This window comes from Silurus aristotelis, assembly GCF_946808225.1.
Source record: "Silurus aristotelis genome assembly, chromosome: 12".
In the NCBI taxonomy this organism is placed as follows: domain Eukaryota; kingdom Metazoa; phylum Chordata; class Actinopteri; order Siluriformes; family Siluridae; genus Silurus; species Silurus aristotelis.
The window spans coordinates 15,824,070-15,850,180 of record NC_139585.1 but is presented as its reverse complement, the minus strand read 5'-3'; the positions used below and the strand labels follow the sequence as shown (position 1 = coordinate 15,850,180).

General features: G+C 38.0%; 1 protein-coding gene across 3 annotated transcripts in view; it reads right to left on the bottom strand.

Moving 5' to 3' along the window:
* The window catches only part of nrg3b (neuregulin 3b), a 197,616-nt gene that overhangs the window by 14,529 nt on the left and 156,976 nt on the right, over positions 1 to 26,111 (bottom strand). The window contains exons 4-5 of one of the 3 annotated variants that reach the window (XM_083557320.1): positions 6,974 to 7,047; positions 2,242 to 2,271 (exon numbers count right to left, since the gene is read on the bottom strand). In XM_083557320.1, the coding sequence (XP_083413446.1) occupies positions 2,242 to 2,271; positions 6,974 to 7,047 (104 nt within the window). The remainder of the gene's footprint in view (positions 1 to 2,241; positions 2,272 to 6,973; positions 7,048 to 26,111) is intronic. The other 2 variants (XM_083557322.1, XM_083557321.1) reach the window with 2 other exon arrangements.

The window sequence follows — 26,111 nt, the reverse complement described above, 5'->3', positions numbered from 1 at the left end:
ATACATTTTCTGTTCTGATCCCAAGAAGTCTGGGCAAACTACAGAGCAGGCACCAATCAGAAGCCGCATGTTTATGATGTCATCATGTAGATTTCTTAAAAAATTTTTTACAGTGTTTTAAAACAACAAAAATACAAAACACTAAACTAAAGTATTTTGATACAAAATACGAAGCCATTTTCATTAACCCTATCAAATACAAATGAAAAAAATCCTATTTTATATCTGAAATACGTATGTATGTATCATAAATACTGCCCATGTCTGGTCTATAGATCAGTGGTCCCAACCCCCGGTCAATTGTTACCAGGCGGCACAAAAAGAATACATAACATATTATTTCCATTTTATTTATTATCTGATTCTGAACGATGTTTTCTTTTGGAAAATTACCGGAGTCTCTCTCCCACATCTGTCTATGACTCACTCTTGATGCATGTCATTATGCCTTGGTCACATGTCTTACCTCCATCCGCTACCTTCTTAAAGGAGCTGCTCCAGCCGCTAACACATAATACATTACCGCTAAATTGAAACCCCCAAGCTAGTAAAATGTACAAAAAACAACAAAGTAGATTCACGTGTATTATTATATTTAAAAAAATATTCGTGTCATTTTATTCTGATGTATTTATCTGCCACACCTTAAAGGCTGGTCCGTGAAAATATTGTCCGACATTAATCTGGTCCGTTGCGCAAAAAAGGTTGGGGACCACTGCTATAGATGATTTGTTGACTGTTCAATAAAGGGTATATAGTGGAATATCCAAAGAAACTTGTTACACTGGTGGGATGGCAGGTCTTATAGGCTTAATATTAATAATTATTCTAAAAATTATTCAGAATTAATGACATTGATTTATTATTCTTCACCTTTAGTTTTATTTTTTATATTAATTTTTAATATTATTTATTATCTTTGACTTGGAAGCATATCACTGCTAGTTTATATAGTAACAAACTATTCAGCATGTCTGCCGGGGCTTATAAAAGGAGAAAACAGCTCTGAGTGACAGTAGTAAATGTGTAGTGAGTTGTGAGACTGGAGATCTCATCTCCTTCCTCTCTCTGTCTTCCTGACTACATATTTTTCTCTTACACAGACAGACACCCGTATTATAAAATGGCTGTGACCGGACTCATTTAAGATCCAGATTAAAATCACTGAAGAGTAATACATATCCATTCATCTCTTTTCTCTCCCATCGTCTCCTTCTGTCTTACTTTGAGAAGGCTTGAAGTAGAGATACTAAAGAAGACATGTGAACCTGAGCTAATAGAAAACTTCACTAGATTCACTCATGGAATATATTCAGCTGTCAAGCAAATGACAGAGGGCAGTGGGCGTATGGGATTGCTGGCATAGAAAAAAATGGAAATGACTTCTATCACAGGGGAAAAAGATAGCCAGTGACAGATAGAGAAGAGGGGGGAAAAACAGCTTCTATAAAAAAAAAATCCTCTAAAGTGCAGTTTACGGCTCCTATTTGTTGACACTGCTTAAAATCTGTGGCTACTTCAGTTTGTCAGTAAAGGCAGCCACTTATCCTATTGGCTGTGTGGTATTTCTTGTCTCAAGGGTCACATTATGCAATGTGCAATCTCAGCAATTGATGTACCTTGGGGGTTACCAGGTACTATCTGGGGCACATAAAAATAACACATACAAAAAAAAAAACAACCAATCAAACAAACAAATGTACAGATTTAGAGACACAAGTAATGTGTACATACACCTGCAGAACTTGCATCACCCAAACAGAGGCTACAGGGACAGCAGGTACTCTGTCCTCACATTACCTAGCTTATCTACTACCTGTGTTTCCATGGTGACACCAGGGCTGCAGTAAGAAGTTTTATTGTTTAGGCTATATTAATTCTGTGCAAATGAAGCCCATCTGAGTTGTATGTGGTCTGTAGCTGGCAATCCTCAACCATGCTACTGTCAACATTCTCACTAGGGGGGAAAGGACTGTGGGATCGCTCACTCCCCTGCTGCTCAGAAGAGTGCCAGCCATCCACATAGTAATCACACGATACGGCTGAGTGGTGCTTGACAAAGTCAGGAGGTAAAACAACACAGGTGCACACCCTCGGCACCCTTTGATTTGTAACACCGCTGTGTGGGAATGGGAAAACCTTGTGAAACAAGCGATAGCTAAAATGATAAATTGGAATAAAGGAGAGAGGGTGCATGTGTTTTGTGAGATGAATAGTAATTACAAAATACATTTTCCTTACCCATGAACTCGATGCCAAGCTCATCTGCTGCTTGAGGGAGAAACAGAAATATGTGAGTGAAGAAAAAAAATCTAATATATTTAAAATAATAAACATATACTTATAGCTTCTGTTACATTTGGACAAAGATAATTCTGAGGACGTGCAGGATAACAAAGCTGTTGAGTGTTATCAGAAGAAGAAAGATATTTCTGTAATACAATGATTGAACAACAACAACAGGTTTGTTCTAGTCAGCCCAGGGGGAGAGAGGAAGAAAGTACACACATTGTTAAATAGCATGCATAAAAAGTCCTGCCCAGCGTTTACCACTGCATCTCGATTCAAATTACACTCCTGCACAGATTGCCTGTGGAAATAGGCTCTGCAAATGCCTTTGTTTCGCCTCACACACCCAAGGGATGCTCATAATTGTCTCTGTTGGTCACAAGTTTTTATTCATTCCTCCATTTTTCCTGCTGTCTTCTCTTTAAGAATGTTTGCTCCAGTGGCGCATGTTAACTGACAATGGCTTTCTAAATGCGGCTCATTCTCTGTCTCTCTCAGACCCAGAACCACAGGGTTTGATAAAAAACTGAGCACTTTATCACTTGTGCTCTTTTTATCTGAACAGCACCCCTTTTTTTTGATGACGATGTAACCTAATCTCATTTAATTTAAAGGAGAACCCTTAAACATAATTGCTTTTTTGACAGGTGTATGACAGAGGTGTATGGCTTCCCAATCACGCTGAAAGATTCTTTTTCATGGCCATGCCACACATAAAAAGAGGGAAAATCGAACACATAGACAAGAAACCATCTGTTAGTTGATAAATTGTAGGAATTATTAATGCCAAGGAATTATGAATATATTCATGCAGTTGTTAAATATAATTATTATTGAAATGATAACTATAATTGAAGGCGAGGCACATTAATTTAGACGACAAAGGAAGGAGCAGCTAAATAGACTTAGCGTATTGCTCAGCGATGACAGTCCACAACAGATCGCTGTAGTTGTATTGAGTATTAAACATTCAACTAGTACGTATTTTAAAAGCATAGGACTCATCAAATTAATTACTTTATATACAAAATTGTTCAAATGGAAGAACAGTAAACAAACAGTTATATTCTCATACTAACAGCATTTATGCAGCATTTTAAGGAGCATATCTGTGCTGTGAAATGAACACAGTAGACAATGGCTGATTAGAACAACAGTTCCTGAAATGGACTTGTGGCTCTCCCTTCCTCCTGCTAAACTAAAACATGTTTGATCAATTACAGAGCAAGCACGCCCATTTATTGACAGCTTGTAATTAGTTTGTTTCGCTGTGCTGTAGGGAGGGTCAGAAAGAATTTGGAATTTGAAGCCTCAGATCCACTTAGGTAGATGTGTTTGAATTGCTATTCCAGTACATTCTGCCCAACAGACATGCTATTTGATACTTGAGGTGGAAAAACAGATGCCTTTTAAACCAGAGCACTGAGCTCTGAAAGACAAAAGGCATGGGTGGCAAACCAGGAAGTCATATTCATTCTGCCAGTGCAGCTAGAATGTTCAAGCAGCTGCTGCTTCTGATTGCCCACCCAAACAGCCCTATATATTCATGTGTAATTGCAGTGCTGTCACCAGCTGTACCCACGACATCATTAAGCTTGGGTATTGTTTTTCTGGACTGGCGTATAAAGCCCACTGCCCCATCCCAAATACATAGTGCCCTTGGGAGAAACTGCCACCATGAGATAGGAGCCCCGGTAATGCCAATGTGGACAATGACACAATCTCAATCTATCATGTAGCCATGCATCACATTGTGGAAACAATAACAGAAGTGATTCAAATCCTACATAGTCCATGCTGTAATAAGTAAGACTTGAAAACGTGCCTTAAGGCACTCTAGATTAATCCCAGAGTGATTGCAAACGAGAAGCTTGACTGCCATGGGCAGTCATGAAATCTGTCTCTTCTGAGTCACTGGATACACAGTTAGACCCCAATAAGACTGCAGCTCCTGTACACAGGACGCTGCTCCACACAGTATAATCTACAGCTGCACATCAACACTTTGAAAGGTGGCAAACGCAATCCTACCTTGCAGCTTTTAACACCCTAGTACAAATAAAATGGCAGACATCGTGGCAGAGACACATTTGACCTGACATTCTGCACAAGTAAACAGTGAGCTTTCAGCAGAGGCTGGTCCACACTGGTTTTTATTCTTTTTTCTGCTGAACCTGAACACCAGGAACAGAGCTTATATCAGGTAAGGAAAGAACTGCAGGCCTGCATTATTGCCTCATTTGTGATGGTTAATCTAAAGATAAAGAATGATAGCTTACCAATGAGCTTCTTTGATCCAAAGGGTAGTGTGTGTGTGTGTGTGTGTGTGTGTGTGTGTGTGTGTGTGTGTGTGTGTGTGTGTGTGTGTGTGTGTGTGTGAAGGGTTGAAGTTTAAATGACAAAAAACACCACACAAATGCTTGGTGGCAGATTAAGCCTCCAGGGAGTGATTTGTGGCTCATTTGGTGAGTTAACTGAATAAAGATGCACTGACCCACAAACAAACACCGGGCATTGCAGCAGAGGAAAAAAAGAGAACAAAGAGAACAGAGGTCTTGACAGAGTGGAATAAAGAAACACTGGAAACATAATGAACTATGAAAAATGCAAACCGTGTAATGTGACATGATATATTGGGTCTTGGGATTTCTCGTTATGAGGGTCGCTCTGTGACACACTGTATTTGTTTTCGTGGAAATATTGTAAATCAAGCACATTATCTGGATTTACTGGCTCGTCGCTGTCTAAACTGTGTGAAAGAAATGGTCTAAGCATGCTACCATTGGGGAGCATGAGTATGAATGTCATTGCCATCCATCGCTGACAGTCTAACAATCGGTCCTGCTCTCTGGATGCTCCTAAATGTTATCAATCACAGAGAGTTCGGGCCTATCACTCCCGTTTTTTTGGTCGGGCATATGAAAGAGGAAAAATGGCACTCGCTTGTGGCTGGCATTGCATAAGCAGCAGTTCAGAAAGATGTTATGAGTGATTTCATGGGACTCAGTGGAAGCATGAACTAACCCTTACCCAACCAGATGTTAACTACAGTTAGTAAGCAGGAATTAACACTGACTAAAAATAAAAGAATGAAATATGAAAGAATAGGCAAGAAAAGAACACCAAAAACATATTCACCCCTAAATATCCTGACAAATTGCTGTGCCATTTTCTCTCTAACCATACAGGTGCAGTAGGAGCGAGATAATTTATTGTAGGTGCATCTATTCTAAAAAAAAATAGTGCTCCAACAGAGAGAACTCCACCTCTTTTAGTATTGTATATAGTTGCCAATGAGTGTTGTGTGTGAACAAAAATCTGATATGGCAGACCAAATTCCATTACCAGGCACACAGCAGGTTCAGTGACTTCATACAGCTGTAAGTGGAAGTTTAGGTTTCTATCTTACTCACTGTAAGAGATTGCTCCTTAAAAGCAAAAGCATTCATAGGCCTTTCAGAAAGAGCTACTTCCAAGATTCATGCTGGATATCTCCCCTTGCATTGGGTTCTTTGCTTTTTCCTCTCTATTTCCCACTGTGCTTTCACAAGACTACAATAGCTCCAAGAAACACCAAACTCAGCAATACAGATTTATTTGTGCTGCTATTTTGTCAAGGTTTTATACCTTGCAATCTTGGGTCGCACAACAAACTAAAGTCCTCGGAGAATGTAATGCAGCTCGAATTCAGACTATTTTATATAAAAGTAAAAACATGATCATCAGTGTGAAATCTCGTTCTAATTCTTGGTTCTTCTCTGATTCTTGGTTCCTATTCCTTTTTAAATTCTGCCGCTGTCAGCTGTAGCTTATTCAGGGGTTAAGATGTGTTAAAACAGTCTGTAGTAAAAAGAACTGTACAGCCTCAAACTCACAATTGCATTGACAAAGTGAACACTAAAGAGAAATGAGTCCGTTATCTCTCTATGAACTTCTGAAATCATCCGTCAGTGTCCATCTTAATCTGTTTGCAAATGCCCTCCATACTAATCAAGAGTCCAATCTACCTCATAAGAAACTAATGATTTTAGTATTGACCTCGAATTAGCAAGACAATGATTGTCTTTCTCTGTATTCTGTTCACATCAAAGAAAATCAAGGCCTGCCTGCAAAATGTTCATTTAACAGTGAGCCATGTGCCTTCAAAGACTCACATTATTACATAATCTACCTGTGCTGTGATAGAAAATGCATTTTAAACAATTTGGTTTTAAAACATCAGTTAATCTACATTCAAATGCTATGATCTAGACTGTCTTGCACGGAAGACAGGATGCAAATTGCACACTGATTAAAAACTATTTTCTCTTAAGACTGCAGCATTGTAATGTTCTGCTAATTTCAGCACTTATGCTGAAGCATAATTAGCATCTTTTTAGCATATTTGATTTTTTGGAAAGCACTCCATAAATTTTACAGATTGAGAGCATTTTAAGATGGACAAAAAAAAAAATCTAAAACTACAGAAAGTGAGAAAGCTAATTAAACATGAATATGTGTTCCATTGACATTTTATGAGGATTCATATAAAGGTTTGTTTTACTATCAACACTAAACACTCGAAGTTCTGGCTAGACTGAATTCTGTCTGGATAATAAGGCATCAGTTCTGGTCACAGATGTGTTGCATGTGGGATAGACAAGCAATTCCCCTATAACTAGTGAGCATGTATAAGAAAACATACTTGGGTTGGAGAGGATGGGATCTGTTTTAGGAACAAATTGGTCACAGCGAAGTCCACGGTAACCTTCTTTACATCTGCAAGAGAAAAGAAGGGAGAAGGAAAATAAGAGAGCTGTAAAAATCCTGACAGTAGAACTGAACCACAGAATCGACAAGTAAATTTAAGAACCATAGTGTTTCCTTTAGCATTCTGGGTGAAAGATTTAGAGGTTAATGTAGATGCAATTAAGTCAATGGAATGTCCTCAACGAGAGTAAGACAAAAAAAGTGTTTGGGTGAGTGTGTGTGTGTGTGTGTGTGTGTGTGTGTGTGTGTGTGTGTGGGTGTGTGTGGGTGTGTGTGGGTGTGTGTGGGTGTGTGTCCACAAGTCGGGTCATTCTTTATTATGAAGCAAGTTTATTCTCAGAGAAAATTGTGGTTGTATGAAACCCTGTGTGAAGGGAGGGGGGAAAAGAATAAGCTAATGTAGAAAAAGTAGAAGGATAACAAGGCAGACTTGGCCAGAGCTCTGTGGTGCCTGCATTTGCACAGATAGCACAGTCTTGGTTGTAATGTCACTTCCCGAAGGAGCTATGTGGCTGAATTGGGCTGCATTTGATTGGACTCTTGCAGGGAGATCTATGTGAGATAGACACACCCATACAAGAACAGCATGACACCCTGGAGCCTGTGAAACTATAGTGATTACCAGCTTTCCTCCAGTAAGCCCTTGGATTCAGCAGCAATTGTAGAGCCTTTTCTAATTTCTTATCCTCTTTAGTTGTCCTCTTTTTACTTTGTTCCTCATTCAGCCCTGAAGCTGTTGGAGTACTGTTTGTAAATACCACTAACTGTGTTGCTACTGTATGTACTGTAAAACTACGGAGCTTTAAATCTAAATTAAAATGCACTCAAATATTCTGGATACTTAATCATCTTTATAATTATAGTCTGCCTCTGAAAAATGTACACTAATGATAATGCAGGTCAATAATTAAATACATTAATTAATTAAAATACAAACATTAAAACCTAAAAATTTGACCCAGCAAAATAACCTGACTGGCTGAGGTCCATGTACAGCTCCATGGCAGCATGTATGCTCTTGCAACTGATTTCATTTCTCATCATTTCCAGCAGATTTTTGGCTGACAGGCAAACTACTGTTTGTTTGTGTCTCTGTTTGCATGTCTGGTTTGGAACAGCATGAATGGTGGTGGCTCTGAGTGAAACACTGGAATAAATGACTTCACTAATTAGTCATAGTGAGTGACATTTCGTGAACAGCCACAAAGCAGGTGAGTCTGATACGGCACTGTCTAAATCTTTATTCATGTTCAGGTTTCTGTGCACAGCCCCAATGTGCTTGTGTCAATTGCTAGAAGAGGATGTCTATCAGACAGTCTGTTTTATTTTTACTTTCCCATTTTCTGGGAGTCATTATACTTTCTTTTCAGCAACAAAAAAATTATTCATTTAATTTTATTTAGACTTTCTAAGTGTATGTCTCAGATTTGTTTGAGATTTGTCATTTTATTTCTGTCCTAATTTGTGTAAACAGCATATACCTTTGTCACTAGAACTTGCCTATAACGATTCTTTTTAATTTACACAGTTTACGTTGGGAAAAAAATCTGGGAATCTGAAAGCATCTCAGAGAAATGTGCAAAATTTTGTCAGTGGTGTACAGTAATGAAGTAAATCTAATTTATTACTGTACTTAGCTTTTCCACGTATCTGTACTTTACCGAAGTATTTCCATTTGATCAGACTTTTACTTTAACTTCACTACATTTCAAATATGTTATTTTTTTTTACTGGACTACATTTAGCAAAATTAGTTTTTTTTAAATTTATGCCTGGATAAAAACTTAACTTGTATTGATTGCCACTGTGTATCTACTTACACAGACATACAGTTCAACAGCAAGGTGAACATTCAGAGAGTAATAATTGATGAAATAAACTCCTGACTCTAACTCGCCACAACACCTGTGGCCTTATTTATGCGATTTTTTTAAATAGTTGAAAAGATGGTTATGGGCTCATGATAATTTTAATCGATATCAATCAGTGTTTGAATCATTAATATCATTCTATTAATAGATTGGTGTGCTAGTTTTGTGACAAAAATCAATAGGAAATTATAGCCATAAATAAATATGTTTGTAATTTTACTCAAGTGAAAGTTGAAGGGAGCACTTTTACTTTTACTTAAGTAATGTTTTACCTACTCTATCTCTACTTTAACTCAAATACATGTTTTTTGTACTTCATCCACAACCAGGTTGATGTGGTGGATATCCTTCATTAGGGTTGAAGAGTATCCATATTAGCCTTGCAGTGTTCATGAACAGAATCACAGGATGCTATGCTTTGGACAGAGCACATTTTGGACATAATACATTGCTGTTTCTTTCTTTTACCCAAGTTCAAAATACATTTGAGTTTGATTATGAAACACATAATAAAAAAAAGAGCAGTAAACAGTGCATTTAAAGTTCAACAACAATAACAATAATAACAATAATAATCTAAAATAGGTTTTAAAATGTCAGGTGGAGACAATGGTAACAGTGCACAATGGAAACAGTTCCATATATAAAGATTTTAGAATAGCTAATCCATCTAGGAATTTGTCAGACTGGAGTAGACTGACCTTGATAATTGAATTTTCTCCCTCCAGCAAGACATAAAAAAATGTTGTAAAGCCAGTAAAATAGTTCTACATGGGAATTTTGACCTTGGGGATTAATTTCAGATCAAATTACTTTTGGAGTATTCATCCATCACATATATCTAAGCCATTTCAGCATAGAATGATCAGATTTTACTGGTTTAAGCATTTTTTTGTAAAAATGTAAAAAAAAAAAAAAAAAAAAAGAATAAATATACACATGCAACATTTAGTTTAGTGAATTACCATTCTTTTTGAATACCACATTTTTGAAAAGTATTGATGATAAGTACTCATTTAAATGACAGAATGCACAGTGAACAAGAACAATCTCATATGTTTGTGATCATCATCACCAATCAGTGCTCTTCACAGTCTTCCAATAACTTGTGTGAAGGATTAATGAGGAGATCTGCATGTATGGCTGCACAACCGAGTAAACAAGATTATAAATGCATGTGCCTTCAGGAGTATTTATTATTATAAATAAATGTGTATTTTGGTCTCATTAATTGCGCCCCCTGTTGGTTCCCTCACCCTGTAGAAAGATAAATGGATTGGGGAAAATAAGAAAGCAAAATAAGTGAGGGAGGGAGGGAGGGAGGGAGAGAGAGAGAGAGAGAGAGAGAGAGAGAGAGAGAGAGAGAGAGAGAGAGAGAGAGAGAGAGAGAGAGCGAGAGAGAAAGCAGTGCAGAGGAACAGCAGGATTAGCGCAGAACTCAGCCTGTAATTAATGCTCAGCTCTTTAATTAATAGTGAGTAAATGGACATAGGATGGTAGGCGACAGTGGCAAGTGTGTGTGTGTGTGTGTGTGTGTGTGTGTGTGTGTGTGTGTGTGTGTGTGTGTGTGTGTGTGTGTGTGTGTGTGTGCAGGTTTGATGCATTATCTCCTTACTGCATTATGCACATTTATGCTGTACACACCACAGATGATCAATGCACATTCACTTCACACATGCAGTGAGACAAACACGCATATACACTTTTACCACTATAGTTTACTATAGAGTACTTTAGGGGAACTGTGAATTCAAAATCTGGTAAATAATGCAATCACACCCTATATTATAATACTATATAACAGTAATGCATAACAATGTGTACTACTATTATTCTACTATATTCTTGCTGCAGTGCTTTGGTGTAATTATCTTTATTGTGTTATTGAAGTATCTAAGGGACACGTTTTTGCTGTTCTGTTCTATTAGCACTAATATGCTGTTAGATTTAATGCCATTAATGAAGAAACCAAAGTAGAAGTAGAGTAGACAGCAAATATTTTACCCAATGTTCCAGATGTAATGCAATACAGCTACAGGCCACAGTTACTGAATTATGGCAAAGGCTCTACTCAGCTCGCCTAGTCAGCAATATATGCAATGACAAGCACGATAGTGTTGAATGTGCCATTTGTATCAAGCGTCCAACCTTTGGAACCTGATCAGCTTGAACACAGTGTGCAAATGAGGATGCGATAGAGCTGGACAGACTAAAGTGTTGCTGCATTGATCCTTTAATGAGAGCCTAAACAAGGGCACAATCCCACCTCTGCCATGGACAGCAGGTTATTGAATGACATTGTGTGAAACTTAAAAACCTGTAAATCAGAGTGAACACGCACATTTTTGTGTCCCAATTAGCCCTGACAATTCTCCTCACTATTATTGATGGACTCAAAGACTGTGATTGGTTTCCAGACCAAACTTCCTCCCATTGTTCTCTCCTTCTCTCTTACTCAATCTTTTTTACCCCTCTGTCTCATGTAAAAAGAACTCGTTCCTTACATACCAAGCCAGTACATATTCATATCTGCTAGTGCAGGCTGTTTGTGTAAGGGGCTTTGAAAGAAGGTGATTTAGCTCTGAATGACACTGACTGATGTCCACAGCCTCTGCTGTTTGCATGTGAAACTGCTATGCACTGCAAATATGTTCCTATGTTCAATGTCCCTTCAAAATCTAATTCAGAGAGAGCAAAGTGGATTTTGTGTTGGAGTAAAAAAAACATGCATAGATAAAGTGCACTGAATAAATAAGATCTCTTTTCCAGGAGGCATACCTGTGTACTGCACTGATGTCAAACTCAACGTCTTCCACCTTTCAAGACAAAGTTCTACCTTCAAAATAAAGCTATTAAAATGGTAATCACAAGTGAACAGATAAGCCTCTTTGTACTTTAGTTTGGAAAGCACAAACATTCAACTCAAGTTTTTTTTTTCTCTTTCTGACAATGCCATTGTCGAGCCTGAGCTGAGAAATTTGTTAGAAATTATCTTCTAGCACCAAAGACTTATCAGAAGGGAGCACTTTCTGTTTGTGAACAGTTCATGAACATAGTAGCAGGTTCCAAATGCTTGGACTTGTCAGGAAAAACTTGGAAATGTTACAGTGTGCTCACTGAATTGTATCTTTCTGTTAAGGAAAAAAACAGGACTGTTATCACTGGATGTACAGTAGTAACCATAGCTAAATGTTTAAAAGATTTACATGCTCTCAATATTTTTCTCATTCCCCTCTCTTTTGCTCTCTGTTTTTGTTTAAAAGGGTTGTATAAAATGAGTCACACTGGATAAGTGCATCTGCAAAATGCAATAAATGTGAATGTAACTGTAAAACATGCACTAGCTAGTAAGCTGTGATTGGGTGAAAAATAAACTATATGTACCCTTGTTATGATACCCAGCACATGGTGAATATTTCTATTAGTGTGTTTTATTATTATTATCATTATTATTATTATTATTATTATTATTATTATTATTATTATTATTATTATTATTATTATTATTATTATTATTATTCAATTATAGTAATATTACTTGTCATTATATTTCACAGCATGCACTCCCTTACAAATTAAAAAGTAATAATAATGTATTTCATCAATGGAAAGTGTAAACCAAATTAATTTGCTTCACTTTAACAAAATTACATTTCAAAAACTAATCAAAATAAAGCAGTTTCCTGCCAAAGCTCTACACATCATGCACCAAATGCTTAGTCATGTCTGAAAAAGTAGAGACAGATGAGCACCCCTCTCTTAATTTATCAAGTATCTTTAGTATTTAATGCTTCAGATGAAACAGAGAGAAAATGCTATAAAAATATGTACGCCAAAATGTGTGAACATCCACTCTAAAAAAACAAGTAAAAGTAAGCGAGACATAAGCTAAATTAATTAAAACAAGTAGTTTTTTTTACCTGATGACTAATTAACTGTTTTGATTTTCTAATTTTAATTAGACTCATGTGAACTATTACTACAGGAGGAGTATTATTTTTACTCATGTTTTGGCTTTAACCACTAGCTCATACTAGAATATACAGAACACAATATAACAGCATGTTAACATTAAAAATCAAAGAAGCAGTTCAAAAGAAGCTTTTCTAATTTAGTAGAGATCACTATGGTCCTTTCGGAAGGATATTAACTGTCATCCACCAGAACACTGTTGTTCTTATAATCTTTACTTATGTCAGCCTTATTATACATCAGAATACATTTGATGCATTTTTGTCTGACACCTCTCCCAGTTGTAATTTGACAGAGCTGGAGAGTGCTGTGTGATTTGTACCATTGCAGTGTTTCTGAAGAGTGTTTCGGCAGCTGTTTGGAGGGTGGGGCCGAGAGATGGAGAGAGTGAGAGATAAGAGAGAGGACTGCAGACCAGCTTTTTTTCTGACTCACCACCATGTAAGCGTGGTGTCTGATACAGGTGCAGGTGCTGTTCAAAACTGCTAAGATAAGAGGTAAAAACAAGGGCTTCAAACTGCTGTAAACACAAACAAGAAAAAGGAGGGCATTTGCTCTGCTCACTCTCAAACTGCCATGTCTAGCAGTCAGCCAGACAGACCAGGCTGCAACACAAACCCTTCAGAGGAGATGGAACCTAATAATGTGTCACATTCCAAGCTGGTGTCCATGCAGTGTTTTTTTTTTTTTTTTTGTTAAAAACAATGCGTTATTTCTCAAGTGTGTTAAAAACAAACAGATATTGAAATCCTAACAGCTAAACACTCATTCTTACAACATTCAGATTTTTTCTCTCCTTCTCATATTATAATATACAAACACACAGATCACACATTCGGCTTAAAAGCATTTGCTTTGCACTACATGCAGCATGCAAATAGCCTTTTAATCAGCGGTATTGAGCTCATTCCATTCGAAAGTCTGTAAGTACGGTAGTCTATCAAGTATGTATAAATGCTTATCTTTATGACTATATGCGTTATCTGGTCCTATTGCTTCTTACAAACAATTCCTTTAAAGTAAAAAACTAAATTTCAAACAACAGTAGTGCTAAATCATTTTTATTATAACCCCATCCTGAAAAATATTAGCACTAATTAAATAAATCTGTAAAAGCACACACTGACAAGAAAATGATCAAGGAAGACCCTCATAGAATTGATTTTTGAATAAAACCCAGCAAGGCGATGAAACTAATCCTATCTGTAAAAATCATTGCCACCTGGTCTGACATAAATGCACAAAGCACATAGGAGACATGCAGAGTCAGTGACTGCAAATATACAAAGTACCCGAGGTTCTTTCTAGGAACAGAGCGTGGAATCAGATGTGGCTCAGATATAAATTGAAAATTGTACACTTTTCAGTTCTTTTTTTATAACCCCGAAAACACTCCCACTCTATGTTTAAAGAACACAAAGACTATATCTATGAGCATATCTGCAAGATCTTTGCAGACTGCCTGAAATGGCTGTTGAATTGCAATGTCTAACTCTGTGGTTTAGCAGCATTCTAAAAGAAATCAGGATCAGCCTCTTTAACTCTTAACAGTAAGCTTGTTTTGCACATGTGATAGGCAAGCAATTTTGGAATTCTTTTGTGGTTAAACTTGTGGTTTTTGGCCAAGGTCATATCCCTATTTGATTCACCAACTTGAGATTAAGGAGGGGCCTAAGCAAAAAAATGGATGGAAATGAAAGATTTACAGAAACGCTTTCCTTTTCATACTCTAATCTTTTATTAATCAAGATGTGCATTGTCAAAGCTTCAGCAACTGGTATAGATAATTTTTTCGTTATCCAATTAAATGAGAATTTTCTTTTTTCTTTTTATTCAAGATTTAAAGAAAATAATAGATTCATCTTTTGGGTGATCTTTCTTTTTGACAAGTACTGGACTTTTGTCAAAAAGAAATTTGGGAATTTAAAATATTATATAATGTCATTGCAAAATTGCTTAGAAAACAATCCTAAACATAAACTTAATCATTGAATGTGCACTAAATTAATTTATTCTGACAATGTCATTCTGACAAATCCACATTTTTGTTTTACTTGTCCATGTGGATTTAATCTGGGTTTTTTGGTTTCACCCAAAACATCCTGAAAACATTTAATCAAGTAGAGTGTCTATGCTGAATTGTATCTAGGTATGAAAGAATATGGCACGGTGGCTTGTGATGGCATAGTGTCCTATCCTGATTTCTGTCTTCTAACAAGTAATCTGAATGCACTGCATCACTGATCAGTGTTTACTGTAAATTAATGAATAAACAAATAAAGCCTACTTGCTATGCCCATGAAGTAGAGAATGCTTAATACTATTTGTCTCCTTAATATAAAGCTTTTGGGACTAGTTGGATTATAAGTTGTTGATAGCTTCACACATGCCTCATATTGTCAACATTTAATTAAACTCTTAGAACACTGTGGTGACTGCAGGCCAAATGAAATACATGACATATGTTTATGGCATTTTTGCAGTTTTGGTTGGGTTCAAATTGGAGAAAATATTTAGCAACATAACTGCTGGCCTTTTAAAGTCATCATAAACTTTCTGTATGCTCGTACTGACAGCTCCCTCCTCTGTATTGAGTAATAGCGGCAGAGGCAGTACTAGAGGCGAAAAAAAAAAAGAAGCCCAAATGAGATTGACAGTGGCATGTGAGTTTACATCTTGAACTCAGGTTGATTTAATAATCTGTAGTAAGATGGTAATAAAAGAGTTTGTTACCTATTTATTTCTCAATCCGCAAACTCGTGTAGCTCCTGTTGCGAGAGTCCAGAAAATCTCCAAGGTCCATGTGCCACAGTCTTGAATATTAATGCAACTGCAAACTTTTTACATGTTCATGTGGCTGCTCTCACTTATGCTGCATAGATAAAGCCAGAGTGGTATAGGAAAATGAGCAAATGTGAAATTACTCAAGGGACGTTTGCCTGTTGAAGCTGAATTTTTTTAACTCCCTCCTCTTTATTCTTCGCATATTTCTGCTATTCTGGAAATTTATCTTTGGAGTTTCCCTCCGTGGTCGGCTCAGAAGCATGCTAGCCAATTAAGCAGGCACAAACCCCATATTAGATTTCTGCTGCATTCATTACAGAGGCTTGGGATGGGCCTGAGAATTAAACTGAATGCATTGAATTGAACGCCTACGGCATGCATCAAACAGCCACGGATAAGGAGCAAAAAGATTGTGTTTTACTACATTTGAGTGAGCTAGTCACATCACAATGCATTTCCCGGTAGTGCTTATACCCCAGGCGCCCAAAGATGCTGTCCCATGGACACTAAAATAGCTCAGAGAGGCTCTGGGCTATGGATTTTGGCAGTCACCAGCACACTTGATGCCCCCCCTGCCAAAATATCAATTCTCCCTACCCGTTGCTATTAGACACTTCTTCCCTGTTAGACCACCAACCAAAAATCTTTATTCCTCCTCATGACCTTGCTGCTTAAATTCCTACACATTCTGGCATTTTCAGTTCGCTTCAAGCTAAAATGGTGTTGTTGCCTTTTAAAACCGATGTGTGTGATTTTGACATTTGCCTCTATGATTTTAATCCTGTCAGCTACATTTGGCATGATTGAGATCAGATAATCGCAAATGCTAATGTGCTTGAGGGGACAGACAGATTTGTCATGCTCACTAGTGGACATGCACGAAGCATTCCTACTCAAATACACATTGGGGCTACCATCAAAAAACCAGGCTATGCGCACAAACATTAGAGCAGTGTTTAACAGACACAAATGAATGCACCACACACATCATGCAGAGGCGTATTTATAAGTGGAGCTGTGCCAGAATCGGGCACTTTTTTACACAATCAGCTGGAGGTGATGGATTAAGGTTCTCTTTCACTCAGATATTCCAACTCCTGTCCTCCCTCCCTTCTTCATCTTTTGGTCACATTGAAGGGTGAACATTTTGAATGTGCCTCTGCAACTGCAACAAAATCAACCCCAAACGGAGAGGTTTGTTTATGGCCTCCATGGAAATGCATGCCCATGTGGAGAGAACAGGCTTCTGGGAGAGGAGGGGGAGAACACGCTAGTGCTCAGGAGTGGCTAAAACCCATAGGTTGACATCATGCCAAAGATAATTCACTGCAAGAATCTGGCCAGAGAATATCAAGAGGTAATTGAAGCATCAGGGGTCACATATATTTGCACACAGAGCACACAGAGTGTTAGCTCATGCATCTTTTCGGTCTCTTGCAGGGGAACTCAGACAGCCTTAAGCAGCACAACAGGGAGAATTAAATTAGAATCTAATCAATAGCAATTCACCGCTGTCCTAAGTTTTACAAATAACCTTTATTCTAAAAATGCCCTGATGAATAAATCAGAAAATATTGGTGTATTTACAGAGATGTAAGTGAATATACATCACTGTGCACCTCATAAGTATAAATCTGAGATTTTGACAGTCACCTGAGAGGTTGTTTTTCAAACATAATTTTGCATTAATGAGATTTGTGGCCATAGCTTTCCACTAACCGGCCATTTTTCAATTCTTGGTGCATCATTGAGGATCCTTTTGTCTCACAGTGAGCATCCAACAGATGCCCAACAAATATTTAAACACAGTATGCGCTTTAAATCCTAGTGGTCTAGTGGTTAGGATGCTGTGCTTTCAACGCTGCGGCCTGGGTTCGATCCCCGTTCAGGGAACCAGCCTCAGCCATTAGGGTTGCACAAGCCTTAGTGCTGGTCCCAAGCCTGGATAAATGGGGAGGGTTGCATTAGGAAGGCCATCCAGCGTAAAAACATGTGCGTGCCAAATCAAACATGCGGATGGTCCGCTGTGGCGACCCCTAAGGGGAGAAGCCGAAAGAAAGTTTATGCGCTTTAAATCTCAAACCTGTTCTGACAATTTGAGCAATCTAGCACTTTAAAATTCTCTCAGCTTCAGTCATTATCTTGGTGCTACATTCTAGCTTGTTTGTTTAGTGAGTAATTTATCTTTGGTGAAGGATAAATAATCAAAATATGGTTCTTTTTTGGGAGAAATTTCTTCTCTGTATGAATCTAACTGACAGTTTTTTCTTAGAACAAAAGACAGCAACTGTTACATATGTTACAAATATAACATTACATTTCATTATAAGTTGGGAAAGTATAACGTGGGATTCACGTTAGTTAGTTAACATTATTATTTAAAAATGCACTCCTAAATATAGTACAGTCGAACCCACTTATCTCGACCTCGGTTAACTCGCCAACCCTATTAAGTCGACGTTTTTGAAGTTCAACCGCCAAATTCTTGCTTTGTCTTAGCATTTTTTAATCGGTTATGTCGAATTCCTTTATGTCGCCGAACCCTAACATCTCGAGCACAAGGGGGGGCCAATTTGCCACTTAACGTCGGTTATGTCAGGAATCCCCCTGCCACGCCCCCTTCGGCGGCTGTAAAACCTCGGCATTCCCCGAAGCACCCTGCTTCTTCTCCCGTGTGGGCGAGCTAGTTGCAGTCCTGCTGATCACACACCTGACTCTCATTCACTCACTCATCCTATTTCCTATTTAAGCCCCTCACCTCCACACACTCGCGGTCCGTTATTGTTTGTGCCTGATCGTATGTGTTGGTTCATGTCGGTCTGTGTAATCGCGTATACGTATCCCGCTACGTACCCTTCTTCTCGGACTCCGCATTCTCTAAGCGGCACCCCGGATTACCCCGATCCTGCTGTTTTCCATGTACACGCTGTCTGCATCACGTTTATCCATTGCTGCCCAGCGCTTTCCATAGCGCGGATCCATGGATTCTCTACAGGAACTGCTTCACAGAACTTCATGGACTGCGCTCCCGGAGCGCACCACTGGATATTACTGCTTCGCTACAAGTATTGGTGGATTATCTCCTGAGCATTCTCAATAAACGTTTGCGTTTACTTTGGCTTTCGCCTCCTTATCCGCATTACAGGTTATCTCGATCCGCATGACCAATCAAACAAATTGCGGCAACGCTGTTGTGTAAAAAACCTCCAAAAACACGTGCATGCACATTCTCATTTAATAACCCACATCATGTACATAAAGAAATTTCAAGCACGTTAATATATTGCTGCCATATTGGTTTTAGTTTATCTTGATCATCGGTCATCTCGACAATTTTTGGCGTCCCCTAGGCCGGCGACATACCCGGGTTCCACTGTACAATAGTGTTATTAGTAGACATGAAAAAGTCATTTATACTTTTACTTAAGCCAGTGTTTTTTGCACTCTTTTTATCCAGTGGTCATAAAAATATGTTTCCTTCACATACTTTGACATTTCCCCTATATAACTAATCCATATACACTGTTATGCAGTGAGCCTGTTAACTGGCGCTTTTTGTGAGCATGTCCAATTCCACATCTTCTTGTCATTGTTCATTATAAACATTTCTTGTACTTGACACACGCAAGAAGCAGACACCTTGTCACACCAGAACTCATCTAAGCTCTGCAGGGTACAATTTGACTCCATGAAGTACCATCCTCTTGCTGAAGGAAAAAGAATGAGTATAATTTGTATCTGGGGAATATTAGCGTTATATGAAATAGCATCAAAGGTTTGATGTCTTAATCAATTTGTGAAATAATATTAATTAAGTTTTTAAGAGTTATCATTGCTTCAATCTTAAGTAATGGGATAAACTATACAGCTTAAGCAATTGTACATATTGTATGCTTAATTGGAAGAATCGTGGAAAGCCACAATGGTGGAGAATTGGATTTATTCTGCTGCTTATCTGCTTTGACAGATTTAACATGCACAGCTAGGCTCGTGCCAGAGACTCGGATGCAGGCGAGGAACAGCACAGATACGTCTCTCATCCGCTTGGTCATGCTTCTGTTGTCCTCTCTGACAGAGGACCAAAGTTGATTAGTGTCTCCTACAAGTAGCTGTCAGATGGACACGCATCTTTAGGTTTCATTAAAATCTAATTTAAATTGCATTTTATGTCTTAGTAAAGCATTACGCTCATTTGCTATCATAGTGATGACCAGACTATTAAATTTAGAGCAAGCAAAATTTGATTGGGCCTAACTGTAACTACAGAAATGACTAACAACAGCTCTTCCATGCTATCACCAATGGATTTTCCTGTAGTTTCCATGGATATGGTAATCTGTTCATTTTCATCTTAACGCTTTGTCTGGTGCAGATGGATGACAGTAGAATGGATGTGAGTGTGTTGTACAACTGGAGTGAGATGAGATGAATATGGCACATCTTTTCACACTCCCATCACTACTGCTGATGAAAGAAGGGGATGGATGAGGGGGTTGGGTGCTAGTTTGACTAATGACTTTCTTTGATTCCGTACCAGTTAATTACGCACTGCTAGTCAGAATTTCTGACATCAGCTTTCGCTTACAAAGCTGAAAAGTGCATGTGACGGAACCTTAATCACCAATGTGCTTTGCAAAATGAAACCCAGTCTGTGAAATCAGGTCTGATTGCACTCAATAAACAAATGCATTTCACGAGGGCGGAACATAATCAAGATTACTCAGAATACGTGACCCACTGCTCCAGGCATGTTTGTGCATGTGATTTCTGAATTAACTGAGACACTGACAGAATATCAAGTTATAGTCAGGTAACCTCTCTATGCCACCAACCAATTTCCACATCAAGTAGCAATGAAATCTGGAGATCAACAATGAGCAAAGAAAAAGGCAAGTACGCCATAGGATTTTTATTGTTTTTTACTCAAGTAATGAGAAAAAAAAACATCCAAGTGTAAGTTTTGATTGTCTGTTTACTGGCCTCTGACATCCTACACAGCTTCTACCTACACACTCCAAATACCATCTAAAGAATAATAAGGACCTGCACATTAAAAGTGATTGTCAGTGAAATACTGCATTATACATTTCACTGATATTGCAGTTGGATTTTGTGTTGGTAACTTTACCGTGCAAGTTACCAAAATTACATCCTGACTGAGATATTTATACATTTCTTTTTTTACATCCTCAGTTTTCCCAAATTGCTCATGCTATTTTTATATTTTGTATCATGTGAGCATATCTTTTCTCAGTCTTTTATCTCGCTGCTTGGACAGAGATTTGTCTTCTCCCCTCCACCACATTAATAGTTGTTTCTTTCTTTGAAGTCTTAGTTGCTGATACAGCACAACTCATCGGAAACTTCCGATCATGGAGATTTAGTAAACAAGTATAAACAAACACAAGCATACTATAAGCCAAGCATATCTGGAGCTACCATGGACTTCCTCTTTAACAAGAACAAGGCTTTGTTTACTTGCCTTGCTTCCTTGCAGCTCCAGAGTTCAAACAAAAACCCTATATATATATATATATATATATATATATATATATATATATATATATATATATATATATATATATATACACACACACACACACACACACACACACACACACACACACACACACACACACACACACACACACACACACACACAAAAAATACAGCACAGGGGCTACTGCTCATTAGTGGAACAGCAGTTATTGCGACTCCACCAGTTCTGACTTGGAAGCAGTCTAACTGAGATGACCTCCAAAACCACTCATCAATTCCGCTGCTCTACTGCAGAAGCAAGCCGTTCCACATGTTCATTTAAAGCAGGGTAAAGTCATGTTGCAGTCTGGTCATTAAAGGGGCATCTTTCTGACTGATTAGTAACAAATGAGTGTATAGCCTAGTGCAGCAAAACAAGCGAATAAGATGATGGAAAGTCTGTTATCTAATGTGACTGTCTTTTTTAGATTAATTTCTCAGCAACTCTCTGCTCAAAGCCCAAGCTTAATGTGGTGCTCTGACCTCAGGCAGGTTTAATGGAATAATAAATGTGCCGAAGCTTTGAAACCTGGAATGCCTCCTCCTGAAACACACACACACACACACACACACACACACACACACACACACACACACACACACAGACACACACACACAAATCTTTCCATCTAAAAATACATTAGCACATTTACTCATATGACTCCAAGTTGGATCACGACTCTATACATTGTAAGGCTTTCTGTAGAACGTTGCCTATCCATGCGTGTAAGGACTGAGGATCATGATGGACAGGCCCAGAATACAAATTCATACTTCACGCTGTTACATTCTTCATCTCAGTAGACATATTTGTTCCAGTGGGCTGGAGGAGATACTGTAGCACAACACAGCATCAGTTTTTTGATTAAAGACAAGCTGGATATATCACTCAAACCACATTTTGCTACTAAAATACAAAAAATGTTACATAAAATAAAGAGCAAATATAAAACCAGGGAAAATCTGTACATTTTATATAATCTTACCGAAGACTTGTTCAGGTAATACTGGGTAGGCCCTTGCGCTAAAAACATTCTGAATTCTTCAACATGGTTACTACAAGTTGTTAGAGATATTCCACGGATACTGGTCCCTATTGGCATGATTACATCACATGATTCCTGCAGATGTTTTAAGGTGCTGTGAATCTCCTGTTATACCATAATCCCATATACTGCAGTGTTTTACTTGATTCAGATCCAGTAATCTGGAAGGCCCACTAAAAAACATTCAACTCATGGTCAAGTTCATGAAACCAGCATTAGACGACTGTTGCTTTGTTTCAAAGCAAGGTTTGTTATCATACAGGAAGAAGCTAACCATGTGCCAACATTACACTACCAGCCTGGACACAAGTAGAACTGGGTATATGGATTCATGCTATTAGTGGCAAATTTTGACCCTACCATCTGTGTACCATCAGAAGTAAAACCCAAAGTGGTCTGCTGCTGTTGTAGTCTATCTGCTTGGAGATTCAACATGATGTGCATGGTGAGATGCTTTTTTTTACTCAACACAATAGCACAAAGTAAATATCTGAGTGAATGCTTTTTGTCAGATCAAACTAATCTGGCTATTCTCAGTAAAGATCCCTATTGTGAGAACTGCTACTGACTTCAATTTATTCCATCATCCTGAGTAAAGTATAAAAAATACATTAGATGTTTCCATGTGAAGTAGATCAGCTGTTAAATACAGAATATTATCAAGCTAGCCCACATGTCATCAACAACCGTGCCAAATTCAAAATCACTAGGATCACATTACAGTATGTCTAACATTCTGATGGTTGATGTGAACATTACCTGAACTTCCTGGCCTGAAACCTCAGGATTTTATGTATTGCACTGCGGCCACACGATTTGCTGACTGAATAATGTAATGACTGAGTAAGTCTTCTTGTGTTCCTAATAAAGTGCTCAGTGAGTTATAGTCTATAAGGAAAAGTAAAGATCAAAAGAAAAAATTTGCCATAATCTGAAAGTAATTTCCAGTTTCCATATTGATCTTTTTTCCATTTGATGAGTTACACATTAGCAACTCAACCAATACCCATCACACATTTCAGGCAAGTTTTTATCTTAAGTTGCCTCTATTTCTGATTCCAAAACTGTTTATTTTTTTCTTGAGGAAAAGTCATAGCACAAAGCCTCTAGCATGCATCTGAGACAAAAAAATTGATTTTCTCCTCCAGAATGCACCGATGCTTTGTACATTTCACGCCTCTCCAGGTAATTCTTGAGAAGAAAAGAACCCTTTGAGTTTGTAATGGCATCCACGAGAATGCTGTTATAGCCTCTACCTGGTTACATACCTCCCAGCAATGGTAAGGATCTACAGTATTGACCAGATCTCTCCAGTCACTCTGTCTCCTTTTCACTACTTATGCTGTAGCTTTCCCTAATAATTTATGTTCAAGGGTACATTGCTTCACATGATGTCAGCACAGGTTTTGGTTGTCAGCGGAAGATCCTGTCAGAGATGTGCATGGTATGATATAATAGGATGGAGGATTGAAACAGCATAGCAATAATACTAGCAGATATAAATGTATTATCTTTGATGTGAAATATGCTTTTATGCATCCATGATGTTACATGGGATATAATCATTATTCACCATAATAAAGTCTGACATTCTCAAGTCTGATATTTTGTATTGGCAACATAATTTGCATTATATTCAATATTTGGTCTGATAGCTTACATATGCATTACTAATAACAGAAGTTAATTATTTGCTTCAAAAGATCATGACTGAAGTACTTTAGGAAAAATAATTGATTTAATAAATGTAATTATGTGATTAACAGTGGTTCTATTAGTCACCAGGGAGAGAAACTATACAGATCTGACATGAAACCATAAATCCAGAAGTCCTCCCTGGCTGGTAGGTTGGTCAGTAAGTACTCCTTGGACAGTAATCCCCCTGATCACTTTACTGTGGTGTGAAAAATGAAGATTAGCTTCATAAAAATTAGCAACATTCAGTTTAGGGCATCACTAATGATAAGATTAATAGATGCAAACTAAGTATCCTGATGGTATGGAATCAGACTGGGGATTTGTAGCACAAAAGTAGATTAAGTCTTGATCAAGCAGAGAGGCAATTATTTATGGCCTAACTCGGCTTAAAGGAATGCTTGCTTAATTCTAGCAGCCTCAAACATCATCGTGCCCATAAGCATATACAGTAACTCTCCTAAAACAGAGTAGCATTGCAGAAGATATGCAGTATATTCATGCAAAACGAACATACAAACAAATCAAGACAGTAATCCTGCTGCACTTATCCTTGTATCAGCTATAATTATGTACACATTCCCAAGGATCCTTATGTTTTGCTTTGTTGAGACTGCTTAAGATACAGTAGGCATCTTCTGTGCCTAAACAGAAAACAAGACTTTACCTCTGAGAAATGCTATATTACAGAGAAAGCATTATGGGTGCTTTCAGTAGGATGACAAAACCCAATTACGGAATGTACAGTGCCATGTTAATTGGTGCTTAATTAATGCCTAGACTGTAATAGCTATGTAATATTTGCAGTAACATTAATCTCTCAAGCCTGGTCCAATAGTAATTTCCCATTTGCAACATTTCTCCCTTCATATGTGCTTTCAGTGCTCTAGCAACTGTTGATTAATGAACATGCAATCGTGCAGATTGAGCTTCATTACAGTTTGTCAGGAATTGTGAATTGTGTTGTGGGATCAGAAATAGAAAGACAGAATGTTGCTGGCATACTGATTTGCACCGATCCCACCATTCCCAATATTCTTCAGTACCAGACAGGCATGCTAAATTATTAACTGTGGCTGCGGTTTCAGATCAGACAAAGAATATGTTTGAGAGCACATGAATGTTTAAAAACATGGCACTCTTGTTATTGGAGTGTTGCTTGGGCCTCTAATTTGAGCAGATCACCATGGATAACACAACAGCACTCAATATTCAATACCAGTATTATAAGACACATTACTATGTGCAGAGAAAGACATTGTTTTTGTCATGAATGACAACAGAGAGAGAGAGAGAGAGAGAGAGAGAGAGAGAGAGAGAGAGAGAGAGAGAGAGAGAGAGAGAGAGATGAGCAGACTCGGCTGTTCACATTTTTTACTATCTGGCATTTGAAGTAAAGATGAATATTTATCCTTTATTCAGAATTTATTGGCTTAGCTGTAGATATTGTTCATGATCTTACAGTGTGTTTGCTTTCTCCCTGCACAGATAGTCTAAGAGCACCTGGAGGGTTTCACCTGCACTTCGGCAATGTTTTTGCTGAGCACTTTATTGACTAAAGGGCCCAGTGGAAACTTCCACCCATTATTCTATATATTACAATCTGGCATTCCATCCAGGATGTGTTCCAGCCACACACTCATTGTTCAAAGACTAGACTCTACAACTCTGACCAGGATAAAACAGTTACTGAAGATGAATGAAATAATTATCATCTGAGCTGAATGGGATTTGACCATTCTCTTATCACATTTATGAAGTTTCTCTAAAGTGTGCAAATAATAAGCTCCTATGTTCTGGTGTATTGCTGCTGTCCAGACATAACAACATTCATTAATTCAGCACTGCTGGAGTTATATTAGCTGTGGATTTAACAACAAACATTTGTCAAAGAAATATGATTTGGTATTGAATTTAACTGATGTCACACACTGGATCAGAACAGACATGTTCCCATTATAGAAGAGAAGAACAGATCCACAAGACAAAATGTCTGCTTTCAATTCCACAAGGCCAGAACAACCCATGCTGATCAACAGCAGCAATATATACCGGTTATCAGACTGAAATGTAGATCGGTAAATGCACATCATTACTGTTTGTATTTCCAGTGTATCATGCTTGCCTCATTGAACTGTACGGCTGAGAATATTTAATTTGTTAAAGA